Source organism: Siniperca chuatsi, linkage group LG21 (genome assembly GCF_020085105.1).
Source record: "Siniperca chuatsi isolate FFG_IHB_CAS linkage group LG21, ASM2008510v1, whole genome shotgun sequence".
Taxonomy (NCBI): domain Eukaryota; kingdom Metazoa; phylum Chordata; class Actinopteri; order Centrarchiformes; family Sinipercidae; genus Siniperca; species Siniperca chuatsi.
In genome coordinates, this window is record NC_058062.1 from 14,691,675 (window position 1) to 14,704,383 (window position 12,709).

The 12,709-nt window shown below is 42.0% G+C and overlaps 1 protein-coding gene across 3 annotated transcripts in view; it reads left to right on the forward strand.

The window, feature by feature from the left end:
* Positions 1 to 12,709, forward strand: part of tnrc6c1 (trinucleotide repeat containing adaptor 6C1) — a 69,981-nt gene that overhangs the window by 29,580 nt on the left and 27,692 nt on the right. For 2 of the 3 annotated variants that reach the window (XM_044181972.1, XM_044181973.1), the window contains 3 exons: positions 3,631 to 3,733; positions 4,398 to 4,419; positions 5,502 to 5,528. In XM_044181972.1, the coding sequence (XP_044037907.1) occupies positions 3,631 to 3,733; positions 4,398 to 4,419; positions 5,502 to 5,528 (152 nt within the window). The remainder of the gene's footprint in view (positions 1 to 3,630; positions 3,734 to 4,397; positions 4,420 to 5,501; positions 5,529 to 12,709) is intronic. The other variant, XM_044181974.1, reaches the window with a different exon arrangement.

Sequence of the window (12,709 nt, forward strand, 5' to 3'; positions counted from 1 at the left end):
TCGCTGTGCTCTTGTTTGGCTTTCAGCGATGGCATTCCTGGCTCTGTGCCCAGCGACTGCTGTCTAGCACCCCTTCCCCCATCTCTCACACATACACACAAACCAGCACCATCAATCGTAGTCCCCTCATCTTCATTGCTCCAATATGAGGTAGCTAAGCATTTACATGTCTACAATTCACCTTGCACACATTGACTCTCCTTCCTCTCCATCTCCACTAATTTTTCTACAAATTTTACACCTGCTTTTATTAATCTGTCCTTGGTCTCTCCCCAGCCGGACTGTTTTTTTCCCCTTTTGTCAGCAGAGTAAGTGTCTGGTTTTAAGAGGGACACCAAGCTCTAATCCTGTTGTTCTGACAGGACGGTGTAGTTTCACAACAGAGCTGAGCTCATTGACCTGCGTCCTTCATATTGACACAAGCTCTGCTACCCTGCTACAAACGGCTGCTCATGTGATGCAGCTCAGCCCGCTACTATAAGTAAACATCAGATGAAAAGTGCATTGTTTTAGCCACCTCTGTGCGATTTTATTATATATCAAAAACATTGTCAGTTATGTATGGAGGAGTCCTGTCGTATGCCTATTAACATAGAGCCATTATATTACCAGAGGTGCTGCAGCATCCAAATGGGCAGGAAGTACCATTACTGCATCCTCCCCATCTCACCATCAGTCAGCTCTGAGTCCAAGGGACGCACATCTGTCCAAGCCAGGCAGAGCTCTGGAGATGTTTGGAGACGAAACTGCAGGTCTCATTGAGAGAGACTCTCTCTGTCCCGCTAAGGGACCAAATGTTTCTTAAACTGAAATTTTGACGCTTTGCTCGGCACTCACTCTCGTCATCCGGGTTGGAGGCCGACAGCAGCTCACATTAACTGGAGCATCTCTCATATCCTCTGATCTTACATGACACAAGCCCCACTGATGCCTTTGAAAGGAGCAGCACCAGCTATATTTAGCATGGCAGCTGCACCAGCAGGTTCCATATCCAGCCTCATGGAGGTAAAAATAAGTGTTAATGATGTGAACTGGTACATAGGTGTATGGAACTTAACTCCAATTGATATAAAGTTAATTCAGAACAGCCATGGTTGGTGCTGTTTTGACACTAACTAAATCTAAAGTATGTCTACCAGAAATATATTATAACATTTGTTGCCATAACTGAGTGCAGTTAATCTTCAACACTGTCATGTAGGGATGCACTAGTCAGGTTTCTGGTTGATTCCAGTTGCCTATTTATTTATCTGGTTGTTTATGTCTTTCTTTCACTGTGTGATTTGCACATTGCTGATCCTTTGGCCGTTTGAAATGATGCAAAGAGACTTTCTACTAAGAGTTTAACATAATGTACACAGAAAGCAGAATGCACAAGTTTCTCTGTAAGAAATGTAATGATAGCAGTGCTCTAATTTCATTCCTGACTTACTGGACTGTGTAACAATTTCTCCACATGTGACGGCAGTTTTAGAGAGGATATAAAGAACAGATAAAGAAATATTGTGGGGTCTGATCTTTGCAGTGAATGGGAGGCTTCCCCGTGGTGACCCTTTGCCACCTGTTTGCTAGCCACTCAGTCTGAGAGCAGAGGTGACCATGGCCTCTGGGAGACGGTGGTGGCAGCAGCTGCTGGCGTCAAGTTCACAAAGCACTGCTGCACACTTTGCGAGATCAGATTGGGGGGAAAAAAATAGTCTGCACTGTCTTGTTTTTTGTTACTTTTATCACACATTACTGTACACACTCTGTCAGGTTGTAATCAAGCAGAATGCACATGCACCATTTATAATTATAAACATCAACATTAGATATGTGTAAAATTATTACTCACAGGGTCTACAAGACATTAATGTCATCTGACATATTCACATATTTACAAGGAAACTGCATTGCACTGACACATGTTGACAACTTTCAAATTTTAATTCACAACCCTTTGTATTTGATTCCCCACACTCAACCATTTAATACCTATCATAGTAGTTCCTTTCAGCCATACAGAAAACAACAGTTGAAACTCAGGTGATAGTTTGTATTAATCATCTTGATTAGTACCAATGACATCTTCTAGGAATCCAGCTGAAAAGTTGGCCTGTGCTACAGAAAATGCTTACTAGACATTCCAAACATATGTCCAGTATAATCCAACACTGCCTCTTCTTCTGATTCATGTGTGGCGCTGTCTTAGAAATGGTTACAAAGACTATACTATATGTCACTGAATTGAAATGATCGATCCAGAGGTATTTAGCTGGCAGGCAAGTGATTTCTTTAAATGCTAGGGGTGTGTTTCACAACTCTGGTGTCAGTAAAAAACTATGTTTCATAATAACATACAGTAAGTGTTAAGTCAGTTGAACTTTCGTGCCACCGTGGTTGTTGTTTTCTAACTTTTTATGAATGGTCTTTCACCTTTGGTCTTTGGTTGAACGTACTACATTTGCCATCAAGGTCAAGAAAGAGCAGTCAGGGCAGGGAAAAAGGACATTGTTTTCTTTTGTTGGTTTTCTTTTTTTTTTACTATTCAGATTGCTCTTTTGAACCAGTGCTTTCATGACACGCTCCAAGCCCTGACTCAATTGCTTAATTATAAGCTCAGATTTGTGCTTTAGTTTTTGATGCTCATCAAAGCTCAACTTTCTTCTCGTTTTTCCAATTCCATTATTGAACCCCCACAACCAAACTGATTTCAGCGCAGTGCTTAAGGGCGCTGTCTGTCTCCACCTGACTGCTCACCAGGGCCTCGGGGAGCGCTTGTTGCCAGGCAATGGCACACACCATTGTCGCCTGCAGCAGCATGGCAGGAGAAAAGGCTGATGATGGGTTTATGTACAATTTCACATTTAAGGTTCAAGGAACTTGATTCCAATTTATGTATTTTTCCAGGCTAGTTCCTCTCCCCTCAGTCCTTTTAAAAACCCGGCTTCAAGCTTTTTATTTATTAGTTTTTCTGTGTAGAGGATTAGGAGGATAGATATACAGTACCTCTCAGCTGGATGCACTTACATATGAAACAATGGGGCACTGTCAGGTGCTTTTCGGCTAGAGTGTGTGTTGTGAACACGTTTCCTCTCAGGACTCGGTAGAGAAGGTGTAGGCTATTACCAAGTAGGTGTAGAGACTTTGTCAACAGATGAAAAGTGTGCATAAAGTCGTCTACGACCCACAATACTGCATGTATTGTTTTTCTGTGGTCTGCCCACACATTAGTTGTGTCATGATCTGTTGCCCTGGCTGGGCGTGGAGTATAAAGAAGGGGGGCTTCGTCTTATTGGTCCTCACTGTACTAGACTTGAAAGTCCTCCCTAATGGTTTCCAGAGCCAACCCCAAAGACCAGCAAATTAAAACACACACACACATGCATCGTTTGCATGGTTCAAAACATCACAAATATGCTGCAAAACAAACCCACATTCTTCTGTCTGGTGGTTGTATTACTACTACGCATGTGGTCTTGTGTGTTACAAGAGCAGCCACTGACAACACTGATTTTACCTGGGAGAGCAACAACTGAACAATGCAGCTAAATAAATGCAAATAGATCACTTTACGCAGGTGTTCACCTGTTGAGGCACCGTACCTTTCTCCTCACATCCACTTCTCTCTCTCTCTTTTTTGTATTTAAGCTGTGAGAAGAAGCAGAAAACACGAGAAGAGAACCATTTGATGGAAGATAAGAAAAAGAAAAGGCAAGAAGAGAAGAAAAAGAAAGAAGCTGCTCAGAAAAAGGTAAGCTATTGAAGGGCCCTCTCATTTGACACACACATACACTCATCTTTTAGCTTTAATAGCCTCTGCATACCATTTAATCAAAACCAACATGGTAAGATACTGTAAGCCTCCGTTCAGTGTTGGTTCATATGTGGCCAACGTCCCCCAGGAATGAAAAGAAATGCCGCCCAAGACAGTCAGTACTTCCACTTCCTTTTTCCTCAGCCAATCTTAGACGAAGCTGCTATAACTGTAAATGTTAGGTGGTGCACCACCAACCACAGCTCTAAAGTATGCTCAGGTGTTTTTGTGTGTTTCCACAGGAAGCATTAATCAGAACTTCATGTAGTTGTCATCCTTGTGTTATCTATTTCACTTCCTCTCCAGCTTCAAGCCCAATGAACCCTTTCACCCCATCGAGCAGTGGGAATGAACATGAACCTTTTTAGCATTTCAATAGATGAGCAAAACCAGCCCCTGAACATTTTGTTCCGATTGCCCTGGCTAGTTGCTCTAGCACTGTCGTGCAGCTGGCGAGCCAGCCAGTGCGACTCAGATGTTGATGCAGCATTAACATTTAGGCCCACAATTTTCACTTATATGTGGAAAAGATGCTTATTGCGTCATTATAAGTTATTCGGAGTCTTTCTATTGCTAATTTTATTTTTTTCCCCTTTTTCAGGCCACAGAACAGATAACCAAAGGTGAGTTGTGGCTACTTTTATTAAACTTGTTTATTCAGTATATTCTGCCACCCATATGAAATTGGTACCTCGAAGTTAATTACTTTTTCAAATGTTGATGGGTTTTGTTGACTGCAAAGGTGTATCTTCCTTTGCTTTGCGTTACAGCGTGCTGCACATGCAATAACACAATTTTTTTCAGTGCAGGCAAAATTATACTTTGCCAGGTTTGTCTGCCATGAACCTTGCTATGAGTTTGTGATATGATGTTTTTAAACAGTAGGGAGACTTATTGTGTGGGTGTGTTAAATTGTGTATCCTCCTAATTAGATGGATTGCTTTTTTGCCTCAGAGCCTCAATTTACCTTCTGCTCACTGCTGTGCAATTTGGATATGAAGCATTAGCTTTTATTATATTAAAATATCTTTAACTGAAAACATTAGCAGCAGCCAGGTGGTTCATACTAATACCTGAGCCAAAATGGAGGCCAGGTGCCCATACAAGACTAATAAGGAGCATGGGGATGGTGCAGCTGCTCCTCAGGCCTCCCCATGGGCTCCTCAGGCATACCTAGGAGGGTATAGGTGAGGAGAAATCTCAGAAGAGAATAAAACAGAGCGAAAGAACCACAAAATAAAAATGTGAGAAAGAAAGGTGAATGAAGTTGACTGAAAGGTGACCACTGCTGGGAAGAGTGTGCTTAACTTGCACATTTTGAACTCCTGCTCTGTGGCAGCTGCAGACCCACTCTTCACTTTGTCTCCCCAAGCTAATTCTCTTAATGACCAGAGAGAGGCGGGTAGGCAGTGTTGGACAGTCAGTTAGCCCAGGAGCAGATCTCATGGTCGAAATGAGCAGGCAGATGGGAGAGGGACTTAATGTCTCGCAAGGGATGGGCAGGGCGAAATCTGATTAGAACTTCTGGTAGACTTGTATAACTAATGGCAGCAAGATAATGGACACCTAATTACAGTGTGAGTGTCTTTGTGTTTTTGTGCCTAAAGCTGTGTTCAGACAAATGTGTTTGTGAGTTTGGTGGCTAATTTTGTATAGATCAGTAAAAAGTAGTATGCTGACATGTGTTCTCCTCTTGTGGGTGCAGACAACTGTGAACTCCCTCTCGTCAAAGGTCAGTGCCTTGACCTCCCACTCTCCCTTAAGGATGAGTTAATGAGACTGTAATGTCACATAGGTGCCCCCTCCCTCCACTTATTCAGTGAGTCATCCTCAGCCCCTCACAGTTTGCTGTACTAATGAATGTGATCTGGGTTAGCTGTGTTAGTATTCTCTTTGTCTCTTATCTACTTTGTGTTGTTTCACAGCATCCACAAATTGACCTATATACTATGCTTTTCTCCCCATCTTCAAACTAGGCTGTGATATGCACAATTATTTTCTTGGCTGCTGCTCATAACAGTAACTTGCCATGATGTAATTTTACTGGGATATTCACCCCCTTAAATGTCACATTTGACTTTTTTAGCACATTGTACATAATTGTGTACTCCAATGTGCTCATAGCTATAGTTTTTTTTGTTGTTGTTGTTTCTTGAATCTACTTTAGTTGAAGAATTCCTATGATTAATCCTAATCAGTTAGTGGATTTAATTGAAAAAATGTTGGTATAATACTATATACCACACATTTCAGTCAGAGATGCAGAAGGATCTCTTAAAATCTAGGGCTAATTTCAAATCAAAGAATATTTATAAATATTATTGTGATGCCAGAGATGTGACTGTTATTTTATTTTTTATGACTGTAGACTAATGGCTCATTCACCAAGACAAAACAATAAAATGACAAAAAATATTTTTTTTTGACATAATGAGCGATTAGTTAACTAATCAGCTAAGAGAGGCAGATTGTCTCTGATACTAATGCAGAGTACACTGGGAACTAATTAGGAGGAAAGGCTACATTGGAGGCTGAATAAACAGGCATCCATACACAGGAGTTCTCCAGGAAGCCCCCGAGCACCATAGTAACGCTACACCACCTCCTGTCTGGTCTAGCAGAGAGGCCCACCCTGGGACCAGCAGGAGGGTAAAGGGAGCAGAAGAAGGTGGGCTGTAAGGAAAGAGATGGGATGAATTGTTGTGGTTACATTTGTGCAAAGTGTAGGGAGGCGGCAGCTAAAACCTTGCCTTGGGTTGATTTGCGAGAGCTAGAGAAAGGCATGCGAAAGCACAAGAAACAGACGGAGCCATGTGAAACTGTGAGAATGCACACCAGTTTCCTGTTTGCCGGCACAGCTGAGGGGCCCTTTTGTAGGATACTTCTACTGGCTCACTTCTCTGACTCCACCAGTCTCCTTATGTGACACCAGCAGCATATGTAAATTGTGTGCTTGTGCAAACACACGCATGTGGTTTTATTCATATAGTTTTACATTGCTACTCACAAATACTACACAGATCCCTCTGCCTCACTAACCCACACTGAAGAAGAGAATGTTGTGAATTTCATTCACAAATGTAGCACTTTCACCTCCAAAAACCGAAATACCAATAAGGGTGCTTTGACACCTAAGCTGTTTGGTTCGGTTATAACTTCTCTGTGGCGTTAGTAAGGTTCGTTTGGGATTGGTGTCAAAGATTTCTGTTGAACTCTGGTGAGGACTAGACAACAAGACCGAGACCACCTGAAAAGGAGATCTGTATAAGCGATGAATATATTTATACAAATCATTTGGCAGCCATGGTATCACATGCGCATCAGCACGTGCGTGAAAAGAAGTTAAAACATAGGTGTGTTGAGCTTGTGTCCTACTCCAAGTATGTTGGCAGTTCTTCATTAAAAGTGAGTGAAACATAGTGGCCACTCAGTAACCATCCCCCTGTATTAGCACCGTAAAAGATACCTCTTTTTTCATCCTCTTTCGACCTAGACATCATTACTCATAAAATAAGGTGAAGTAGCAGTCTCAGTAATAATCAGTTATTTCTTCGTGCGCTCTTTTTGACACCAGAGCAGCTAAATAAATGCATAAGGTGTAGTAAAGTGCAGCTGTTAGTTACCAGAATTAGGTTTTTCCCCTATGGGTCCATGTAGCACTGATGATGCAGGATGACAGTCGCCAAAACTGTCCAGTCAATGAGTTACCGGTCGGCCCATGTAACTTTATCCTTACAGCGCTTGGTTCATTTATAAAAAGCCTGTCTAAGCACAAACCAGACCAGAACTAAAAGGCAACAATGTATAATTTTTCCCCCTTGGTCTGGACCGAATGAACCGAACTACATGTGTGAAAGCACCCTAAAGAAAGTACCAGATAGATGAGTGTAATAGTAATAAGTATTGACGCTATCATAGCTATTGTGTGCCACAGCAGCAGCTTTCTGCCATCAACAAGCTGTACTAGAGTTAATGTCTAAGGGTTAATGAGCTATTGTGTTTCTGTTCATGCTGTGTATTTTTACCCCTATCAAAGATAGGTCACAACATCCATACACATTAAGGCGAGCACATTTACATAGTGCAATAAAAGATAACATTATTCTAAAGCAGTAATTTCATAACAGATTAATTTGCCGTTTCACATTTACTTAATTACCGCCAGCGCTTTGTGTTGGAGAGTCATAAATTGTGGTGTGATCAGGGGGGAATTTATAGCAGTGTGCCTCTTGTCATCGTCGCCGCCTCTTCTACATGTCTTATCCCAAGAAGCAAAGCTTAAATGGATGCTGCGGTGGTGATGATAAACCACATTTTAAAGAGCAACAGAGGTAACGTCTGGATTCTGCTGTTGTGGAGTGTTACACTATAAATTGTGCATATGATCTTATTGTCATTAAATTTATTGTCACTTAAATGATCATTAACACAACTTTCAGGGTAGTGAATTGTAAATTAAAGTGTGTTATGAACATTTCTGGAGCTGGTTGTAACGGCAGCTGTGATGTCGGAGGATGATGTATTGGTTATAGCTATAGACTGTATATATAGATGGGCATCTCCACTTCCTCCCACTGTACAAAAATTAAGCCAAACTATCCCGGGTACGAGAGCTGACATCTTGCGCTGGTGACGTCATTTGGAGCCAGAGTCTGCGCGAGTTGGAGCCGTGGTATCGAGGTCCTGCCCATACACCTGGCCGACTGAATCGTGAGCCGGCCTTTTTATAGCATCAAATAACTAATTAGAACCAAACATCAGAAAAATGAACATGACAGAAACCATCTTTGCGAAAAATGTATTTGACGTGTATTCGCGTCCCATCCGCTAACATGGAGGGGGCAGGGTTTATGACCTACACTGCAGCCAGCCACCAGGGGGCGATCGAGATGTTTCGTCTTCACTTTTGGGACCTGTCATGTCGTCCATCTTTATATACAGTCTATGGCAGAGAGAAGTTATGTTGCACAGGGCAAATCTGTGGTTCTACAAAAAATGGTGGAAAATATTTTTTGGGACAAATTCACAATTTTTCAAGAGATATTCCCACTTATTTAACCATTAGGGTATCTCGTGTGACATTTATCCTAAAATTTCTGTATGAAGCTAATATTGCAGCCACAGTGAATTGCGTTGGCCCAGCCGGTGGTGCCCAGGTCAGGACGTTCCACTCTCTTTCACACATCACTTCCTCTAAATCATAACAGACAGTGGAATCTGGTCTGCCTGCAGCTGTTGGCACAAAAGGCCAGGGACAGGGGAGTGATGAGTCCAGGGAAGCTGTCTGTCTCTGTCTTCTGAGAGCAGCGGGCATGCAAACAACCTTATCAGTCACCCAGCTCTTATGGTGGCGCTTCTGCGTGTTGAATAGTTCTGGCTAGAAACACTTATTAAAAGACGAGAGTGACAGTAACTGGTGTTGACTTACTGTATCTTATACCACTCAGGTGTGTTATGTTGCACCATTCATTCAGATATCTAGTTGCCACTTGATAAATGCTCTGACCTATATAGCCTTGTGTTTTTCATACTGTGCTGTCAGACATTAAATGCTTTTAAATAGCATTTTTGTCTGTGTTGAATGTGATGCAGCCAGGGAGGGTTTTCCCTCTTAACTACAGTGTCATATTTATTCACTTCTAATTAAGCCCTTTTAATCTTCTCTCTTCTGAGGCTCGCTGCTCGCATTTTAAAGCCCACAGGAGGAAAGAGATGAAGAACCCTAAAGACATGCCTCCCTACCTCGCTCATGATTCGTTGATATTCTTTCTGCTGCCTCTTCTTTAATAGACATCTGATAAGGATCTAGTCATTTCCATGTTTCTTTTTTTTTACTTCAATTAGAGTAGTACTATGACACTTTGGCAGCAACACTAGATATACGATACACTTGAAATACAGTGTGCTAAAGAGATGGCATGCATCATGGAGAATTTGTAGAACTTGGATACACATGGATGAAAGGCCTATAGTCACCTTTTTACTCAAGAAAAAGGATGCATTTTTATGTTTATGTATCGGTTTTCATTTAGTGTGAGTAACAAAATCGGCAGCCTCCAGATTCCTCCAGATTTTCTTTCTTTGTTGAACTTTATTCTGTCGCTCTGTTTATACAGAATATGTGACTGTGACTGTGCTGCCATTGTATTGAACAAAAAAACCACATCTATGTCTGTTGTTGAAGCCAGAGAACCTGCCTGTTAGAGTAGAGGCAAGCACCCTACTGGACATTGAACAACAGCAACTTTATTTGGGACAAATAAAGTAATCTTGAATCTCTTCAACCCTGTTTAGAGCAAAAAGATGTTATTTAAGTAGTTTTATAAAAGCTTCATTAAGGCCTTAACTTGGCCGATTAAAGGCTCAGCTATGGAAAGCTTATAATCACTCACAAACTGAGCTTTTGCATGCGTATCTGTACACTCCACCTAAGAGCAAGGCGATCCACTTAAATAAATGGAAAGCAGAGTCAGCATGGTGCTATTATTAAACCTCTAGGTAGAAGTGCACTGATAGTATTGGAATCGGCAGTGATCCATCTCCCAAGAACTTTTACTCGGGTCCACATTTGAAGCTGTGCCAGTATCAGTTGCTAAATGGCATGCACTCTTCACAAAATAACATTTTCCCAGGAAAGGGGAAAATGCCCCCTGACTTGAAAATGTTGAAATGCTTTATGAAGTTCATATGAGCAGCAGATTATTTTAGTATTATCAGTCACCATTGCTGATATTTGAAGACCCATGTGCAATCAGGAGTGTGTGATTTAACTTATGTAATTGTTGCTGTTATTGTTTTACAACAGGTCAATACAAAGGCAGCATGACTGACCTAACTGAACTAAGTATTACAGGTACTTTAAATGGTACTTGCATGGGCCAGTCTACCTATGAAAGTATAAGGTTCTGCTGTGGGCCCTGAGCAGTTGCTATCTATGGACCGCCACTCATAAAACTCACACACAGAAGGATCCTTTATCCTCAAGGTCATGTGGCCTGTTTTTCTGCTTTCACCCGAGAGGGAGACAGAATGGGAGCATCAATGCTTTCCACCCTCTCCTTCTCTTCCACCTACCTTCAGCTCTCTGTGTTTCACATACGACCTCCCCCCAACTTCTGGGTCTTAAACAGTCAGGCAAGCATGCTATCATCTTTTCTCTCAGAAAATTAAGACCCCTTTTAAATTGGAAAATGAGATGTCTTCCTCTGCGTGAAGCGCACACAGCCCCAAGGCCACGGTTTGATGTGCATCTTTGATGAACTGGGAATTCTCCTGTGTACCCACACAGCTGAGGACTGTGTTTCTGCAAATAGGCTGTCAGAGCAAGTGACTCTGATCTCTTTTTACTCTATTTCACTTTTTTTATGCAAAGCGCTGCCTTGTGAGACTCACACTTAATAAGTCATACCTTGTTGATGCCAGAGGTTTGTTTGTTTTTGTCTCGTGAGCCCCTTCCTAAGTCACATTCAGTCTATGATTTTCATCATCAATGTAATTGCAATTATTAGAATCTGCGACAACACTTTTATGTTAAAAAATGCGCAGGAGTTGTGTCATTTTTTTGAAAAGAATACTCCAGTGCAGCGTGGCATACTATAGGCAAATAGTGTTCTAATTGTAAGCGGATTTAGACCAGAGCTGGTTTCAGGCAGTGAGACTTGAGCTCACAGTGGAGCAGCAAGGGGGTGGAGTCTTACACACACACCATTCTCTTCATCACTTACCCTCCCTGCTCTACCTCCTTCCCTTCCTCCTGTATGCCAGCTCTCTCTTTCGCTCTCTCTCCCTCTCCCTCCTCGTCTCTTCCCTCTGATTGGCTGACAGAGCAGCCAGCCAGCTTCCCCCTTCCCCCAGCTTCCAGAAGAATCTACGTCACACACCAGAGTCCCAACTGTATAACGACTGCCTTCATAACTATTATTATACATTGTGGCACAACCACAAAGTCCTCTGTTTTTAAGAGGAAAACACCTCTTAAAATCAGTGGTGAGAACTGGCCTGGAATTGTGTTATTTGCTGCCACTAATACAGTAATAATGACAAGTGGATAATAGTAGATCACAGTAAATGAAGGGGAAAGGAGAGCACAGGAAGGTAGGGAGGGATGAAGCATAAGAACAGACAGGAAATGAAGCAGATGTAGAGAAATTCGATGAGGCGAGCTCAAGCTCTAGACAGATACGGGTGAAACTGGATCAGACCATGCAGTCGGTGGTTGTAGCCCGTAGAGCGGCTGCGGTATTGGGGGCAAAGAAACAGTTGGTTGTTATATGTGAGAGAACATGTCTGACAGTATTTACAAGGCTGTGTGAATGTATATTCTACTACACCATCCTGTCCTCTCCCCTCAGTGTGGGCCTCAGCATTACATAACTCTTTGTTTTTGTGTGTGTCAGGCTGGCCGCATGTGTGCGAGTTATTCATTGCTTCACTGCACACACTCAGGATCACAGCCAATGGCGAAGCACTGCTCTTTATAACTCATTTAGGCCACACAAAGATTTTCTTTTTCTTTTGGTTGCTTTATTACCATTTTGGCTGAGTGCACATTATGTCCGATCAGCTGATGTTTTGGTCGTTCTTGTACAGTATGTGTAGGTTTAAACACTTTTTTTGCATCCTGTTTACATTCTAGTTTACCAGCTTATTCTTTTATGTAATAAAATGTACTGAGGCGATTATCCAGTGTGGTCTGTGTCCCATAATGCATCGCACCCAGCAGAAGCTCTGTGACCCCGAGCTGAACATTCTTGCACTTCCACATTCAGTTACATTATATTAGCCTTCTGAAGACGTTACCCTTTTCAGCTTTAGCTTCTTTTTTTCGCTTTGTTTACAAATGAAATAAAGTGACATTTCTTGTTCAGAGCACGCACATCTGAATGTGGAGCCTGTCTTTAAGCGGCTATAATA